Source organism: Canis aureus, chromosome 32 (genome assembly GCF_053574225.1).
Source record: "Canis aureus isolate CA01 chromosome 32, VMU_Caureus_v.1.0, whole genome shotgun sequence".
Classification (NCBI taxonomy): domain Eukaryota; kingdom Metazoa; phylum Chordata; class Mammalia; order Carnivora; family Canidae; genus Canis; species Canis aureus.
Window position 1 is genome coordinate 18,794,538 of NC_135642.1, and position 16,597 is coordinate 18,811,134.

General features: G+C 41.4%; 1 protein-coding gene across 12 annotated transcripts in view; it reads left to right on the forward strand.

Moving 5' to 3' along the window:
- The window catches only part of SEMA6D (semaphorin 6D), a 172,493-nt gene that overhangs the window by 146,525 nt on the left and 9,371 nt on the right, over positions 1–16,597 (forward strand). For all 12 annotated transcript variants that reach the window (XM_077880978.1, XM_077880980.1, XM_077880979.1 and 9 more), the window contains 11 exons: positions 11,400–11,563; positions 11,959–12,070; positions 12,641–12,701; positions 12,812–12,874; positions 12,984–13,085; positions 13,307–13,397; positions 14,031–14,150; positions 14,823–14,911; positions 15,619–15,836; positions 15,946–16,077; positions 16,382–16,537. In XM_077880978.1, the coding sequence (XP_077737104.1) occupies positions 11,455–11,563; positions 11,959–12,070; positions 12,641–12,701; positions 12,812–12,874; positions 12,984–13,085; positions 13,307–13,397; positions 14,031–14,150; positions 14,823–14,911; positions 15,619–15,836; positions 15,946–16,077; positions 16,382–16,537 (1,253 nt within the window). In that variant the 5' untranslated portion in view covers positions 11,400–11,454. The remainder of the gene's footprint in view (positions 1–11,399; positions 11,564–11,958; positions 12,071–12,640; positions 12,702–12,811; positions 12,875–12,983; positions 13,086–13,306; positions 13,398–14,030; positions 14,151–14,822; positions 14,912–15,618; positions 15,837–15,945; positions 16,078–16,381; positions 16,538–16,597) is intronic.

Below are 16,597 nucleotides of genomic sequence, written 5' to 3' on the forward strand. Positions count from 1 at the left end.
TGGAGAACAGTTGTAGACTTGAGACTGTAGGTGTTTGAGGCAATGGTATAGACATGTTCTTGTGGTACTTGCGCCGTAGCTAAGTCCTGTTACATGTACAACCTCGTTCGTATATCTACCTCTTCCTAGATTCATTAAATAATGACTGAAGACCTCCTAGTTGACAGGACCTGTGCTTGATGCTGGGATAGAGGATGACTAAGATCTACTCTCTATTTCCAGCATCCTAGTTTAATAGAGAAGAGGTGAAAACAAGTAAGTACTATTATCTAAGTTCCGTAATAGAAGTGTTTATGTTGTAGTGACTATGATTAGGCATCCTTAGGAGAGCAGTGTGGCCAAAGGCGAGGAATTTGGGATTGAAGGGAGGAATAGGAAAAAGGCAAAACCAGGGACATTCTGAGTTGGTAAGTAGACAGAATCATTCACAGGAGACACTGCTTTGGGATCAAGGTAGGGAAGTATTGGTAGGTGAAACAGAAGCTGGTGAGAATCAGAATGTGGTGAACTTGTAAACCCTGAAAATGAATTTGGATTTTACCATACAAGCCTTTAGGACATTAAGTTGTTTTTAGACAAGAAAGTAACATGATACTGTTTGCGCTTTGGAAAGATCAATCTAGTGACTTTTGGAGAATGAACTTAAGTATAGGAGAGCAAAAACCAGTTAAGAGTGTATTCTAGAACGATAAAGGGAAAAATCAATAGTGCGTGCTAACAGATTGGAGAAGATGAAAGAGAGGGAGAGATCTAGGATGACTCTCAGGTTTAAGGCTTAAGTGACTGAGTAGGTTATTAAAAATTATCAATAATGACAACAATAATAATAGTAGCTGTAACTATTGGATCCTTACCGGGGTTTGGCTATATGTGTTGCATACATCATTTCACTGAATCATTGTAATGACGTAAGTGCTGCAATTATCCTCATTTTAGGCGAGAAAAATTGTGACTTTGAGAGATGAAGTATTATATCCAAGGTCACATGGTTAGTAAGTGATAGTGTGTGAATTAGAACCCAGGCGCTAGGGCAGCCTGGGTGGCTCTGTGGTTTAGCGCTGCCTTCAGCCCAGGAGGGTGTGATCCTGGAGAGCTGGGGTCGAGTCCTGCATCAGGCTCCCTGCATGGAGCCTGCTTCTCCCTCTGCCTGTGTCTCTGCCTCTCTCTCTCTCTGTGTCTCTCATGAATAAATAAATAAAATCTTTTTTTAAAAAAAGAAGAAGCCAAGCACTTAAACCCAGAGCCTGTGCTCTGTATGGAATTTAGCAGGAGGACAAGTTAAGGCAAAGTGTATGAAGTTCAGGTTTGCACCTTCTGAGTTTAAAGTGCTTATATTTAACTGAGGTCAAAATATCTGATGGAGAATTGGACAGCTGGCTCCACAGCTGAGGAATGTGGTCTGTGCTAGACACGTGGATTTGACATTCATCAATTAAGTGATGGTAGTGTCAAGGGTGGGTGTAGTGTGGGTGAATCTCCAAAGAGCCAAGGGGAACCCTGAAGAATCACATCAAAGAGTGAGTATGTTGGGACAAGCTGGAGAAGTTTGCTGAAAAGGAGTAGCTGGACAAGTAAGGAGGTAACTACTGAAAGCCAGAAGTGACATTCAAGAGCTGAGAGGAGGACCAGCATGATTAAATACCTTGGGGAGATGAAAGATGGTTTAGGATGAGAGTTGAGTTCAGTTTGGTAATTCAGTGGTTGATGGGCAAGAGTTGAAGTTAGACTGACATGGGTTAAAAATTTAATAAAAAGTGAGAAAATGGAGACAATGGGCTCAGACTTCTCTTGAGGGAAACTTGGTAGAGGAGGTGAGAGAGAGGGAGATAGCAGAGGCTCCCTCAGGATTAGGGGAAATACTATGTGTCTGTGATGGGAGTCATTTGAGATGCTCACATATTGAGGGGAAAGAACCTGTGGACAATGGGGATGTTTATTTGAGTAGGGAGGAGAAACAGTTAACTCTCATCCTGCCCTCAGAAGATCATAGACTCGTAGGGAAAGAAGTGTTCTTACACTTCCAGTCCCCAACCCCCTTTTATTACACAAGGAAACTCAATCCAGAGACTTGTCCATGATCACGCAGCAAGTCTGTGATCCCAAATCTCCTGCTTCCTGTTCCCTTTCCTCTCCTGCTGCCAGTGTCAGTGGGAGGAGAATCCCCGATATATCCTTTGTTCCAAGTCCCCAGGTCCCCACAAGGGTTCTTCCCTACTCCTTGAAGATGCATATCCTTCCAGATTCTGATGTGTCCGCAGAAATTCAGCCTTGTGGAGGGTGAGTCAGAGAGCTGACTTGCTATTTCCTCAACAAGCCATGGGCAGTGTTTTAGGTGGTTGATTATAAAATGTCATTAACATGACAATGCTTTTGAAGCCTCTTCCTCTTACCTGGGCACCCAAGTTCCCAGAGGGCAGAAGGGTCTCAGATTCAAAGGCCTTTCAGCCACCTCTTCCTGGCCCAGAGTAAGAGAGGATGTATTTGTTCTTACATGGCACCTGGTTTCCAAGGCCATGTGCAGGAGAGGATTGGGTGGGGGTGGGTGACATTGCAGTAGAGATTCCTTAAACAAGACCGTTGGTGCTATTCCAAGAGATTCCATCAGTCAGGAGTCACTGATGAGCTTGGATGCAGGGAGCAACCCATGGTAGCTCTTCAGAAGGGCCCAGAATACCCACCTCAGCTCTCCTTAAGGGTCTTCTGATACTAGTACTGGTATATCATCTCTTCCTCTCACCTTCTTACACTTAAAAGGCTATGTTGTCAGCCTGGTTATCATATCACTCTGATTAAATACTGATGTTGAGCACCTATTAAAATCTACAGCCCTACACAGAACATACTGCCTAGAATCCATACATATTAATGCTATTAAAACATAACCTTTTTGTAATTGATCTTCAATTACAACCTTCTGAGTCTTGGTAGGTTCCAAAAAATAACAATTAATTTGCTTCTCTCTGCTGTTTTTTCAATCTACCTAAAACCCATTGCTCCCTTTCCATTCCGTTCTGTGGGCTTGTTAGGTGGCAGACCTGTAACTCCAGGGGCCATCATTCTCATGGACTACAAAGTAAACATTGCCCCCTGGAATGTAATAGACTATAGAATGAATGGTGCCCCTTAAGCTACAGCACTGGTTCCACCCCTATTCTTTCCTTTAGTTCACAGCATACTCAACTAATTCTATTTGGGGTTCCCTGGGTCTGCTGCCCTTTTTTATAGTCGTCGTTTGTTTATTTAACAGTATTAAATAAATCTAGATTAGACCGGAGTCTGAAATGCTAATCTTGCCCTGAGAGATTCAGCAGGACTTGTGGTGATTGTGGTGATTCAGGGCACATGATTAGTTTTGTTTCTTCATTCATTTGCTGTTCATTCACGGTTGTCTCAAGTATAGACAACTGTGAGACATGCTTATCCCAAAGCACTGAGAAGGATCTTCCCTAGGCTCTAAAAAAATTAGGAAGACTTAACTAGGCCAAGGATGGGAGACAAGAAGGGACATCCAGAGTCTAAATAGGAACAAAGGCTTGATGGAAGTAGGTTGAATGACACAGTCCTTGGCCAGACACAGGGCCAGCATGGTAGAAGCATGTGTAAAGGAGACAGGCTTAAATAAGACGGGAGATGGAGACAGGACTCAGAACACAGAAAATCTTAATGGCCCCATTACAAACACCAGGGCTTTCTCCAAAGAGCAATAGAAAGTTACTGGGAGATTGTGAGACTATATGATACGATTTATATTCTGAAATGATAATGCTTTACTGCATTTAGACACGTTTGAGAGACAAACAAGGGACAGAATAAGTAAGAGGTCAGAAGAATATGGTATAAGGGAAGGCAGGGAATGGTATTTTAATGAGCTGTGAACAGTCAACTGTGTCTAAAGCTACTGGGCAATCATATGAGACAGGGCTGGAAGCATCCATTGCATTTAGCTACCTGGAGGTCCTCATGTCTTTACTGAAAGGTGTTATTGAGAGAGGAGCTAGAACAGAGGAAGTAGAAGAATGAGTGGGAGGTGAGGAAATGATAACAGTGAGAATACAGAACTTTAAGCATCTGAATGGAAAGAAAAGCAGGTGGTGGCTGGAGAAGGATCTGGGGTCACAGGAGCTTTGTACTTTTTTTTTTTTTTTTTTTGAGATGAGAGAAGCTTAGACAAGTTAAGTGCTGAAGGATAGTATTTAGTCAATAAAAAGTTAGAGACTCTACCAGAAAGAGAAAAACATAATCCATGCTTTTTCTATTCCAGGAAAGACAGAAAGGGTTGGGTTTAAAGAACATAGAGAGGACTTGGGGAGTGAAAACTCCTCTTAAAACAGGACAGGAGGAAGAAAAGCTAGATGAGGATGCAGCCAATGGATCTCACTGGTAATGGGAAGGGGGTGGGGGATTGAGGAATTTCTTAGTGAAGTAGCTATGGGATAGCAGGAAAGAATGTAGTAGAGCAGGAAGGATCAGATGAGGGCTTTGAAGAGAATAAGGAAAGCTTAAACTTATTCATTTGGGGAGTGGGCAAACCTGGTAGAGAAACATAGCATCCCCTCCGATCATAGTGGTGCTTGTAGTCAGTGACCAAGAATTCTGTGATGTTACTACCCAGTTGTCCCAGGATATGGTTGTCTTCACTGGTGTTCAGCTGCTCTGGGGCAGGTGCAGAAGGTGAAGGGTTGAATTCATCTAAGGTAAGAAGTTTTCAAGAAAGTCTGATAAGGATACAAAGGATGAAGTCTAGAATACAGGCTGAAGTATTATTGAAATGATTGACTAATGACTGTTACATCTAAGATGGATAAAGTGATAATGTCAAGATTGAGGAAGGCTAATTAATTAGAAGAAAGATCAGTTGGGAGACTGATGGCTCTGATGAGAAAGAGCAGTCAGGGTAAAAGTGGCTAGACAAGAAAGATGGAAGGACAAGAGACTGAGAGTTGAGCATGCAGTGCTTGACTTTATGAGTTTTGAGGTGAAGAAGCTAAAGCTGATGACAAGTGCCAGAGTGGAAGTATAGACCAGGGCTACTAAAGTCTTTGAAAAGTTTATCTTAGAAAAGGTGACTAGGAAGTTATCAGCTGAAAAGGAGGAGGAAAGGCAAAACCCCAAATAGAAAGGTTTTGGGGGTTTTTGGGGGGAGGGGCGTTGTTTTTGTTCTGTTTTGTTTGTTTGTTGTTTGTTTTTTTGAAGAGCATGAAGTTCTCAGATGAGGAAGAGTAATTGGGAAAGTGGGAGGAACCAACTCCACTTTCAGATCCCGAGGTATATGCAGTATGTGAGTCTGAAAAGCTCCTCTTCAAGAAGTGGAATCTACAGAAGATAGCCAGGGCAGAGCTTTAAAATCAGTATGGTGGGCAGCCCGGGTGGCTCAGTGGTTTAGCGCCTGCCTTCAGCCCAAGGCATGATCCTGGGGTCCCGGGATCAAGTCCTACATCAGGCTCCCTGCATGGAGCCTGCTTCTCCCTCTGCCTGTGTCTCTGACTGTGTGTGTGTGTGTGTGTCATGAATAAATAAATAAAATCTTTAAAAAATAAAAAAATAAAATCAGCATGGTATCTATCTGGGTTCTTTGGACTGGGGCTCAAGTATGCCTACTCCATTTCTGAAGTCTCTTTTCCTTTGCACTAATAAAATTTTCAGGGAGACATAGACTCTATACCAATTTATTTATCTGGGATTTATTAATTTCAAATTTGACCACTATTCTATAACTATAAAAGGAATTTCTATTAACCAACCCTGTACATTATCCTACTTAAAGAACTCCATTTCAATATTTCTTTTAGTCTGGAGGATTTGCTAACAATAAATCTCTCGGCTTTTGTCGGTCTAAAATGTCTTTATTTTGCCTTCATTTTTTAAGGATATTTGTGCTAGTAATAGAACTCTAGCCTGAGAATTTACTTTCTTTCAGGACTGTAAAAATGTCATTCTGTGGTCTATTGGATTCCATCATTTCTATTGATAAGTCAGCTGTTAGTGTTATTCTTGCTTTTTTGAAGGTATAATATCTTTTAGCTTTTAACACTTTTTTTGTCTTTGATTCAGCATCTCGACTTTGATGTGTTTGTGTTTTTCTTTGTATTTAGAAGTTCTTGTTTCTTGAATGTGAGATTTATGATTTTTGGCCAGTTTTGAAAAAGAATGCAGCCATTGTCTCATCAAATGTTGCTTCCATCCACTCTGTCTTCGCTCACTGCCACTTTGACATTAAATGTTTTCCTAAGATCCTAGGTGTCTCTTTCTCTCTCGTCTGCTTTTCCCAACACCTTTGTTCTACATGTATCTGTCTGATAGTTTCTATTAAGCCATCTTCTAGTTCATTAATCCTTTCTTCAGCTACAAGAAATATGCTGCTAGACACATCTATTTAGATGCTTTAATGATTGTGCTTTTTCTGTGGTAGAATTTCCATTTAATTCTTTTTTAATAGAGTCCAGTTTTCTGGTGAAATTCTCCATCTTGTCATATATTCTCTTGGACAAAATAATTATTTTTTTAAATCTACATCCCATAACTCTAATATCTGGGTTACCTGTGGGCCTATTTCTGTTGTCTTCCTTTCTCTCTTAGTCTTAGTTCCTGGAAAGTCTAGCAATTGCTGTAAATTACTTAATTAAAAAATTAAGCATTTTGTATTAAAAAATTACAGTCTCCAGATAATACTATTTTCCTCTAGAGAGGACTCACCTTATCTTTTATTCAAGGAGCTGGAGTGGGAAGAGATTACATCTATTCAGTCCAGAACTTAGTTTTTTGGAGACCACATTGGAGTTTTTGTGCAGTTTGGTCTACCTCATGTTGCCTCCTCTCCTTAGTGTATAGATCTTCAGAGGTCCAAAAGAAAGCCTGCAGATATTTACTGGGACTCCTGAGTGGGCCCTAAACTTGATACTGCTAAAATCCAGCTTTTCTACCTAGCTATACTCTCATCTTTAGGTAGTTTGACAGTCAGCAAATCCTGGGGCACCCGGGTGGATCAGTTGGTTAAGCATCCACCTCTTGGTTTCAGCTCGGGTCATGATCACAGGGTGGTGAGATCAAACCCCACATTGGGTTCCATGCTCAGCGGGGAGTCTGCTAGAAAATTCTCTCCCTCTGCCCCTCCCCCTCTCTACTTCTCTCTCTCTCTCTCTCTCTCTCTCTCTCTGTCTCTCTCTCAAGTAAATAAATCTTTAGAAAGAATCAGCAAACCCCATAATATGAACTCAAGTGCTAAGTCTGGAGCTCATTTCCTGGCACCCTCCCTTCTCAAGGATTCTGCGACTCAGAGCCTTGCTGTCTTGGCGGCTCTGAACTGCTTTCAAGAGCTTCCCTCATTATATTTAGGCTTTAACATTGGAAACACGTAGGAGATGCCTATATATAATACCAAAAACTGACAAAATATACTTACTCAGTTTCCCCTGTTCTCTGGCTGGAAGGAGAAATCTCATTTAGGCATGAGGAAGGTGGTTCCCTCCTTCTCAGAAGCATCCCCATCTGAAGCTGTACCTTTACCCTCTCAGAACACTCCTGTCATTGCGATGATGGCAAACATAAGTGGTTTGTAAATAGTTGTACAAGATAAAAGAGTGAGCATTTCTTTCCCCTTTTGGGGTCATTTTTGCCCAATAGGAGGTAACAGTAATAGTCATAATAATACCTACTAAAATTTACAAGCGATTTATTATGAGCCAAATTCTGCTATGTTAGGTGTTTTACATAGGTTGTCTCCTTTAATCCTCAGAAGAGCCTTTAAGGTAGTAACGGCAATTTTCCTAACTTACACTTAAGGAAACGGAGGCTTTGCGAGGTTAAGCCCACCTAAGCAAGATCCCAGAGCCAGTAAATGGCACAAGCAAGTTTGAACCAGACTTTTCAAATCCCAAGGTCTGTATTCTTTTCCAACATTTTGTCCTGCCTCTTGACTTGTTCTTCTTCAGCATAACTAGTCTCATGATTTTACCGAGCCCTGGAATTCTGAGATATTTCCTTAAATAAGGTCAAACCCAGATAGTCTGAGGGGCTTCTATGCAAATAAATCTCCCTAGTTTGTTTCTCTCAGGAATTTCTAGATCCTTCCCTTCCCAACTCAGTCTTACTTTGGTATATATTTTACAGTAAATACTTCCATTTATAATTTCTATGGCAAATCTGAAAGTAATTTTTAAAATAAAGCTTTATGCAGGGACAGGAAGCAATTAGTGGTGGGGCTTTATTTTTAGAGGATGAGATGGGTGGGGGTAGGGTATGAGGAGAAATTGCTTTCTGCAGTGTCAGATGCGTGAATTATAGGAAATGATAGCTCAGCCGGCAACTTGGTGTTTGCCAGTGAGTCAGCAGTGATTTCACCCTCAGACTCAATGCTGGAATCACAGATGTGAAAGACACCCTTCCTGGTGAGGGCCCCTCCCTGTCCTGCTGTCTGGGACATCAAGATTCTGCCCTCATGATGTGAACCATTCACTTACCTGTCATGGTGGAGAGAGATTCACAGAGCTGCCTGCCTCTTGTTTTCACACAGATATTTCTAAGTTTCTTTAGAATTGATTGGTGTTCCTGATTTTTTTTCCCTGACACCTAGCAGAAACACCCAGTGACTTTTCATCCAGAGAATGAAGTTTGGGATTGATGTCATAGCAGAATTTTGTTCTTATGGGAACATTTCATGTTTTTATACTACTTCAACTTTCCAGGGTCTGTATAAATGGCAAAAAAAAAAAAAAAAAAAAGGAAAAATGGTAGAAAAGTAAGACAGGAAGACTCTGCTTCTGCTGGAGAAGTGGTACATTATAAGAGGTCACCTTGTCATCATTGAAAATATGTGCATGTGGCAAAAAGACTAGAACCAAATCATTATGGTTTTTATGTTAGGATGGTAGGATTGACAGTATTTTTTTTACCTTCTTTTCTAGGTTTGATAAAAATAGGCTCAAGTTGTAAAAATTATTCTAAAAATAATCCTTTTGCATTTGATCTTTTTTAAAGATTGTATTTATTTATTTATTAAATTTTATTTATTTATTCATGAGAGACAGAGAGACAGAGAGGCAGACACAGGCAGAGGGAGAAGCAGGCTCCATGCAGGGAGCCCAATGTGGAACTCGATCCAGGGACTCCAGGATCACGCCCTGAGCTGAAGGCAGACCCTCAACCACTGAACCACCCAAGTATCCCTTTTATTTATTTATTTGAGAGGGTGAGAGCACAAGCAGGGGGAGGGGCAGAGGGAGAAGCAAGGGTTCCTGGTGAGCAAGCGGTCCGACACAGGCCTCTATCCCAGGACCCTGGGATCAGGACCCAAGCCAAAGGCAGATGCTTTGCTGACTGAGCCATCCAGATACCTCATAATCCTTTTGTATTTTAGAATAACTCTCTGGGGAAAAAATGGCCAAATAGCTTTAATACTTTAGGGTATCTTTTTCCCAGACTCTGTCCAAATTCTTCAGGTCAAGGTCATGTGCATGGTGTTCAGTAAGGAGTGGGTGAGGAGGACTAACTTTGCTCAGAATTTATAGGAGCCGGACATTTACTTCCTTTTCACCCAGTGAATAAGGTAGTATTATCTCCATATTATAAATGAGGAAATGAATGTTCAGAGAGATGAAAGAAGCTTCCTCAGGTCAATCAGCTAGTAATTGTGGAGTTCCAACCAAGCCTAAGTTAGACTACTGCCAACATCCACACTCTTTTGACTTGAGTACAAAATGATGCTGCCACAGGTCCCACTCCACCATGCTTTTTGCGGGCCATTTTTGATGTGTTAACTTACTGTTGGATTAATTCTTCATTAAGAAAAACTATACTGCAATATCGTTCTCTCTTTTGCAAAGCTAGGATTCAAACACTCTCATGTACATGGCTTCTAGTTAGAAAGACAAACATTGAAAGCCTTGCATAGCTCACATGCCTGTGCATCTGTGTGTTTGACATTGAGAAGATAAAAGAGGCACAGTAAGTACCCAGTTGAGTTGTTGGACTCACCCAGAATTTGAAGTGATTCTCATGATATCTCCCAAAGTTCTTAGGTAGATGAGGCTGGAGATAAAGCTTAAATGCTATAACTGTTCAGTACAGTACCTGTAAGTGACCATATGACCAAGGACAGGGTAGTATTGTTACACAGTAGGGCATTTACAGTTTCAAAACAGCCATCCCATTGGCCCAGCAGAGCCCTAATTTTCTTTTTTAATAAAGTAATAACAGCTGAAGTTTTTTTTTTAATTTTTGAGAGATAATATTATGCAATTAATGCTATGGGCTTTGAAGAGATGGTGACATACAATATATTGCACGTTGTAAATGTACAGTTTGATAAAAATCTAACATATGCATACACCTGTGAAACTTCAATAAAGATAATGGATATATTCATTAGCCCAAAAAGATTTTTTGTAATGCTATATTTTTGAACAAAAAAAAAGTCACTTAATTTCATCATTTAAGTTGATGAAAAGAGCATGGATGGAGACTCAGTTGATGTGAGTCTGTACCCTGATCATGTTCTATATAGCTCCCTGAAACTCATTAAGTCCCTTAATTTTTCCAGCCCATGGTTTTCTCATCTGAAAAATGAGGAGGCTGGACTAGATGGTCCCTAAGGACCCCTATGGTTTTAAAGTTCAATAAAGCTAAGAGGACAGGCATACTTAGAGTATTGGTTTGTGTCCAAATGGTTTTATGTAAAGAGGTAGACTTCCCTAGTGGTCTGGTGTCAGCTGTGCTGCTTTAGTTCTGTCCTGCTTAATTGATAGATCGTGAAATCATTTCATTTCTTTTAATTCTCTTTCACCCTAATTCAGTGTCATTCATGTCCTTGCTTCCATGTTTGTCTTAGTAAACTAAGAGAACTGTTCTACTTAAGAATTTAGGGCTCAGGCTTGAGTAATGCTGGGAATTTGGCAATACCTTTAGCAAAGATCTGATGAGGGGTGAAAGGACCATCAGCTCCCTGGATCTTTGCAAGACAGCTTGGCCATTTTATGGCAGGGGTGGAGGGGTGCTGGGGATGGGCGGTGCAGAGACAAGCTGTACTGGATGTATTTCAGGCTGGGGGAAGGGAAGCAAATTGGAGTTTAATTAAAATTCTAATCCCAACTTAGCCCATCTTCTTGCCAAGTCAGCAGCCAGCGTTTCTGTTTGTGGTTCTGGTGATCTTGCTGTGATGACATACATAGTTACCTCAAAAACTCTTGCAAATGTGCCTAAAACTTCAATATGCTCACCAGATGCTTTAATCAGGCCTGGCACGTTGCCGAGTCTTGCCTGTTTTGAGAGCTACCTCACCCCCACCTGCTGCCAGGGCTCCTGGTGGGAGGGGGCACTGGAGAGAGCTCATGGTGAAAATTGAACCACTTACAGATGAGAAAGTTTTATCACACCAGAGATCTCCCCAAATTGTCTTCGTTTTTCAGGTAGCTAAGTGGGACTTCTGAGGAGGGGCTGCTCTGACTTCATCTTGGCCCCACCATGAGGTTCTTCCTGCTTTGTGCCTACATGCTGCTCCTGATGATTTCCCAGCTGAGGGCAGTCAGCTTTCCTGAAGATGATGAACCCCTCAATACTGTTGATTATCACTGTAAGTAATCTAAAGAACATGCTTCTTTTCTGAGAAGGGAGCTTTTTTGGTTTTGATTCTCTAAGTGTGTCGCTTTTTAGAAAGAGTTTTTTATATGTCTTAAGACTGTTTTGCATATTAATTGATCCAGAGTCATTGCTTAGTGTTTGGAGAAAATGGGACAGCTTTGTTGGTTGCTTTTCTCAAGCAACCCATGTACGGGTTATATATTTTCTGGTAAAAGAAAAAGACCATTTGCTAACGTTCACTGTCTTTTATTCATTTATATTCAGGACCTTAAGAGAGGAATTTAGTTAAAACCCTTCTACAACTAGTATATACAGCTAATCAATGCTGTATATTGATTCTTCAGCTCCATAATCCTGACTGATGGTTTAGCCCATTTTTACTTGCAGATTCAAGGCAATATCCGGTTTTTAGAGGACGCCCTTCAGGCAATGAATCCCAGCACAGGCTGGACTTTCAGCTGATGTTGAAAATTCGAGACACACTTTATATTGCTGGCAGGTAATTTTCCTCTCGTTGGTTTATTAGATTAAAATTCTTTTCTCTTGTGGTGCTTGCATTAATGTGTCTAGTTCATGAAAAACTAATATGTGATTGTGATCAAAAATTGCAAGTAGCCAAAAATATTCACCGAGAAGAGTCAGTGTTGTGTACCACGAACAAAATACAGAGCTAAAGCCTTCAGCGGTGCTATTTTATTACTGCCATCAAGAAATCATACACCATTCTTTATTCCTAAAGCAGCAGAGGGGAAAAAAAATCTTTCTTTATTCTTTTTTTAACTTAGAATTATTCGAGCAAATATTAGAAGTATGCCTATGCTAATACCAAGTAGCAGTTTGACCCATGCCTGAAGAGAAGAGCTTTCCTTGCTCCCTAATAACTACAGTGATAGATAAAAAGCGTCTCACTAATGAAAAAGTACTCTTTGTTGACTTTGTTGGAGACAGAGAAAAATCCAAATGATCTCCAAAATACAATAAAGGCAGATCTGTAAAAATAAAATAGGAAGAAGCAGCTTAACATTTTTATGCATTCACATGATGTGACTTATTGCCTTGTTTCCAACAGGGATCAAGTTTATACAGTAAACTTAAATGAAGTCCCCAAGACAGAAGTAATACCAAGCAAGGTGAGCAAATGAAACTTATTTGCATTCCCTTGGAATTTGAATAATGTCTCCCTCCCCTCCAAAAATTTTCAGTTAAAACATCGAACTTTGGTTTTGCTTGATTAATACAGAAACTGACATGGCGGTCAAGACAACAGGACCGAGAAAACTGTGCTATGAAGGGCAAACATAAAGTAAGTAAAACAGACGAGTTCTCTGCCAGAGTTAGTCTTTATGTGGGCTTCCTCTCACAATGTCAGCATATGGAATGTCTAATAGTAATTTAATGATTACTTTCTTTAGGATGAATGCCACAACTTTATTAAAGTATTTGTCCCAAGAAATGATGAGATGGTTTTTGTATGTGGTACCAATGCATTCAATCCCATGTGCAGATACTATAGGGTGAGTATATTTCATACGGTGTGCTTTTTTTATCAACTTTTTTTCTTTGCTGCCATGCTGTTAGAGTTGAATCCTTTCTGCTATAACCCATTTATCCCTAATGCTATGGAAGAATAAAGACAAAATTCTTCAAATAGAATTTCAGTACAAATAAAGCGGTATTGCCTTCAAACAGGTACATTGAACAGATGTGACACCAGCTATTTATTTTTCTTTTATAGTTGAATACCTTAGAGTATGATGGAGAGGAAATTAGTGGCCTGGCAAGATGCCCATTTGATGCCAGACAAACCAATGTTGCCCTTTTTGCTGGTAAGATCCTTTAGTGTAATGAATATAAATGATTAATGACATTGAAGGTAAAAAGGAATTTAAAGAAAGAAAAAAGCTCATAACTAGGGTAGCTACCTTGATATAGGTGTTTCGAAGTCCAGGAGCTATGAAAAAAAGATTTCCAAAATGAGGATTTAAAAGTGAGCGTAAGGGACGCCTGGGTGGCTCAGCGGTTGAGCATCTGCCTTTGTCTCAGGGTATGATCCTGGGATCCGGGATCAAGTCCCGCATCAGGCTTCCTGCAAGGAGCCTTCTCCTGATGCCTGTGTCTCTGCCTCTCTCTCCCTGTGTCTCTCATGAATAAATAAATAAAATCTTAAAAAAATAAAATAAAAGTGAGCATAAGTGTTCTGACACTTGGCTCTGCTGTTAATGAGGTCAATGACCCTGAATAAGTTGCTTAACTTTGTGATACTTAGATCCTTAATCTGTGAAATTAGGTAATACCGTGGGGCAACCTGTCACAGGTTGATTATGAGCCTCAGGTCTAGGCCTATTTGCATAAAAAGGGATAACAGGTGAAAGCACTCCAAAGGGTATAACACACTACATGGGATAACACACTACAGAATAATTATGGTTATTTTACCCAAATTATAACTCTGGTTTCAGATGGGAAGCTATATTCTGCCACAGTGGCTGACTTCTTGGCCAGTGATGCTGTTATTTATCGAAGCATGGGTGATGGATCTGCCCTTCGTACAATAAAATATGATTCCAAATGGATAAAAGGTACCTTCGAAAAGCAGTGTTGTGGGATCACCAAGGGGGTTGGGATGGCCAAGTGGGAACAGGAGCCATGGCATCAGGAGGTTCAGTGCATGACTTTATATTGTTTAATTAGAGCAAGAACAAGTTGCTCTGACATTGGAAAGAGAAGATTAGCCGCCATGTCAGGAAAGTAGATTCATCTACAATTTTATCCTGGTTGACCCCCAGAAAGAGAGATCTCATTTCCGTGTGCCAATTCGCCTACGTCTAAATGCACATAATGTTCCTTGCCCATGCCCATCTACCCCAATCCTGCAGGGTTAATAGCGAGAGTTGATTAGAGGCATTTTGTCCTTTCGAGTCTAGATACCAAGATTTTTTTATTCTCAGTATAGGAAGTTTTCTTCCCTAGTTAAATAGGTTAATGAATAAATCTGTTGAAACAAAGACCTTTGCTGTAGTTCAGTTCCTGTAGGCTTTTTACAGTCCATTAGCTGACATGAAAGACCGTGGGTTCCTTAAAGCTCCAGCACACCCATATTGGGACTCCTTGAGCTCGTTGGTGTGTTGGAGTTCTCACTGGCTTCAACAGAGCTCTGCTACACCTGTCAGTCATGCCTAGCCTAGCAGCCGGGGTCTTGTGCTAATTGAATTACCCTTTAGGAACCAGTTTGTTTTCAATTTTTCTTTCAGAGCCACATTTTCTTCATGCCATAGAATATGGAAACTATGTCTATTTCTTCTTTCGAGAAATTGCTGTAGAACATAATAATTTAGGCAAGGCAAGTATATACACTTGACTTGTATTATGGACTTGTACTGCATGGAATCGAGCCGCCTTGGTAGGGTTATACTCTTTGTGTGTTTTCTAGCACTCAGTGCACTTAGGGCCAAGTGCAGAGAAGTGAGTTGCTTATCATGAGAATAATTGCTGGAAAACACCTGAACAATGGCCAGAGTGAGAACAGCAGCCTTGGGCCTTGAGAAGGTTTCATTTTTTTTCTGTCACTACGGAGAGTGTTCTACAGGCACCCTTGAGCTATGGATGCTTCTTTAACACTTTAGAAATCTGTTGATAGTTTATTCTTTCTCAGCATCAAAAGGCAGGATGGAAAGTAGTGGCTCCCATTCAGTTTTGTGTGCTTCAGTAAAAGCCCATATAATTTTAAAGCATCACAGCCTAGTTATGCCAAGTTTAAGGATGGCATCTTTCATTACCAGTATGAGACAAAGCGTGGGGATGGTTTGCATTCACCCCACCACTTCTTGGGAAGCTCGTTTGGCAGGACAGGAAAGTGGCCCTCTTTTCTCACAGGTAAATCTAGTTTACATTCCTACGTACAAATCCCTAGAGAGAAGATTGCTAGATTCTTTTGAGCCAGACCTATCTTTAGCGGTCTTTTGTCCCTCCCTTAAATAGCAGCTTTTTGTTTCCCTTACCCCCCTCCATGAGCATAACCCTGTGGCTTCGCTTTTGTCCCTTGGGCAGGCTGTATATTCCCGTGTGGCCCGCATATGTAAAAATGACATGGGTGGCTCGCAGCGGGTCCTGGAGAAACATTGGACTTCATTTCTGAAGGCTCGGCTTAACTGCTCTGTCCCCGGAGATTCGTTTTTCTACTTTGATGTTCTGCAGTCTATTACGGACATCATACAAATCAATGGCATCCCCACTGTGGTCGGGGTGTTTACCACACAGCTCAACAGGTGAGAACAGATCTCTGGCACTTCACGAGCTGTCCTGTGCTGGCTGAGGGGACCCGAGAGCGGGCCTACTGTCGCCCGATGGTCTTCCTGATGCTTTCCCCCTTTTCAGCATTCCTGGGTCTGCAGTGTGTGCATTTAGCATGGATGACATTGAAAAAGTATTCAAAGGACGCTTTAAAGAACAGAAAACCCCAGATTCTGTTTGGACAGCAGTCCCTGAAGACAAAGTACCCAAGCCAAGGTAAAGAAAAAAAGACAGAAACTGGTTATTGTCTTTAACAAAACCCTCTGGTCACTGGAGGCGTCCATCCTCAGAGAGCAGGGGGGCCAGCCTCCCATGTCAGGAAGGGGTCCCCCGGGCAGCTCTGCAGACAGAGCCAGGACACAGAGCCCTGCGTGGGGAGAACCTGCTGAGTGCAGGGAAACTGTGCCCCCCCTCTGGTTTGGCTCATTCCCCCTTCTTTCTGGGCCTCTTCTTTCAGAGCAGACGCTTACTCCTTAGATAAATTTTTGAGGGGGGAAAAATCACACTGTTTTCCTTTCAGGCCTGGCTGTTGTGCAAAGCATGGCCTTGCCGAAGCTTATAAAACCTCCATAGATTTCCCTGACGAAACCCTGTCGTTCATCAAATCCCATCCGCTAATGGACGCTGCCGTACCACCCATTGCCGATGAGCCCTGGTTCACAAAGACTCGGATCAGGTAAGACTCAGGTAACAGCAGCCCACTCCCATCTAATGCCTTCTCGTCCTGTGGGCCTCC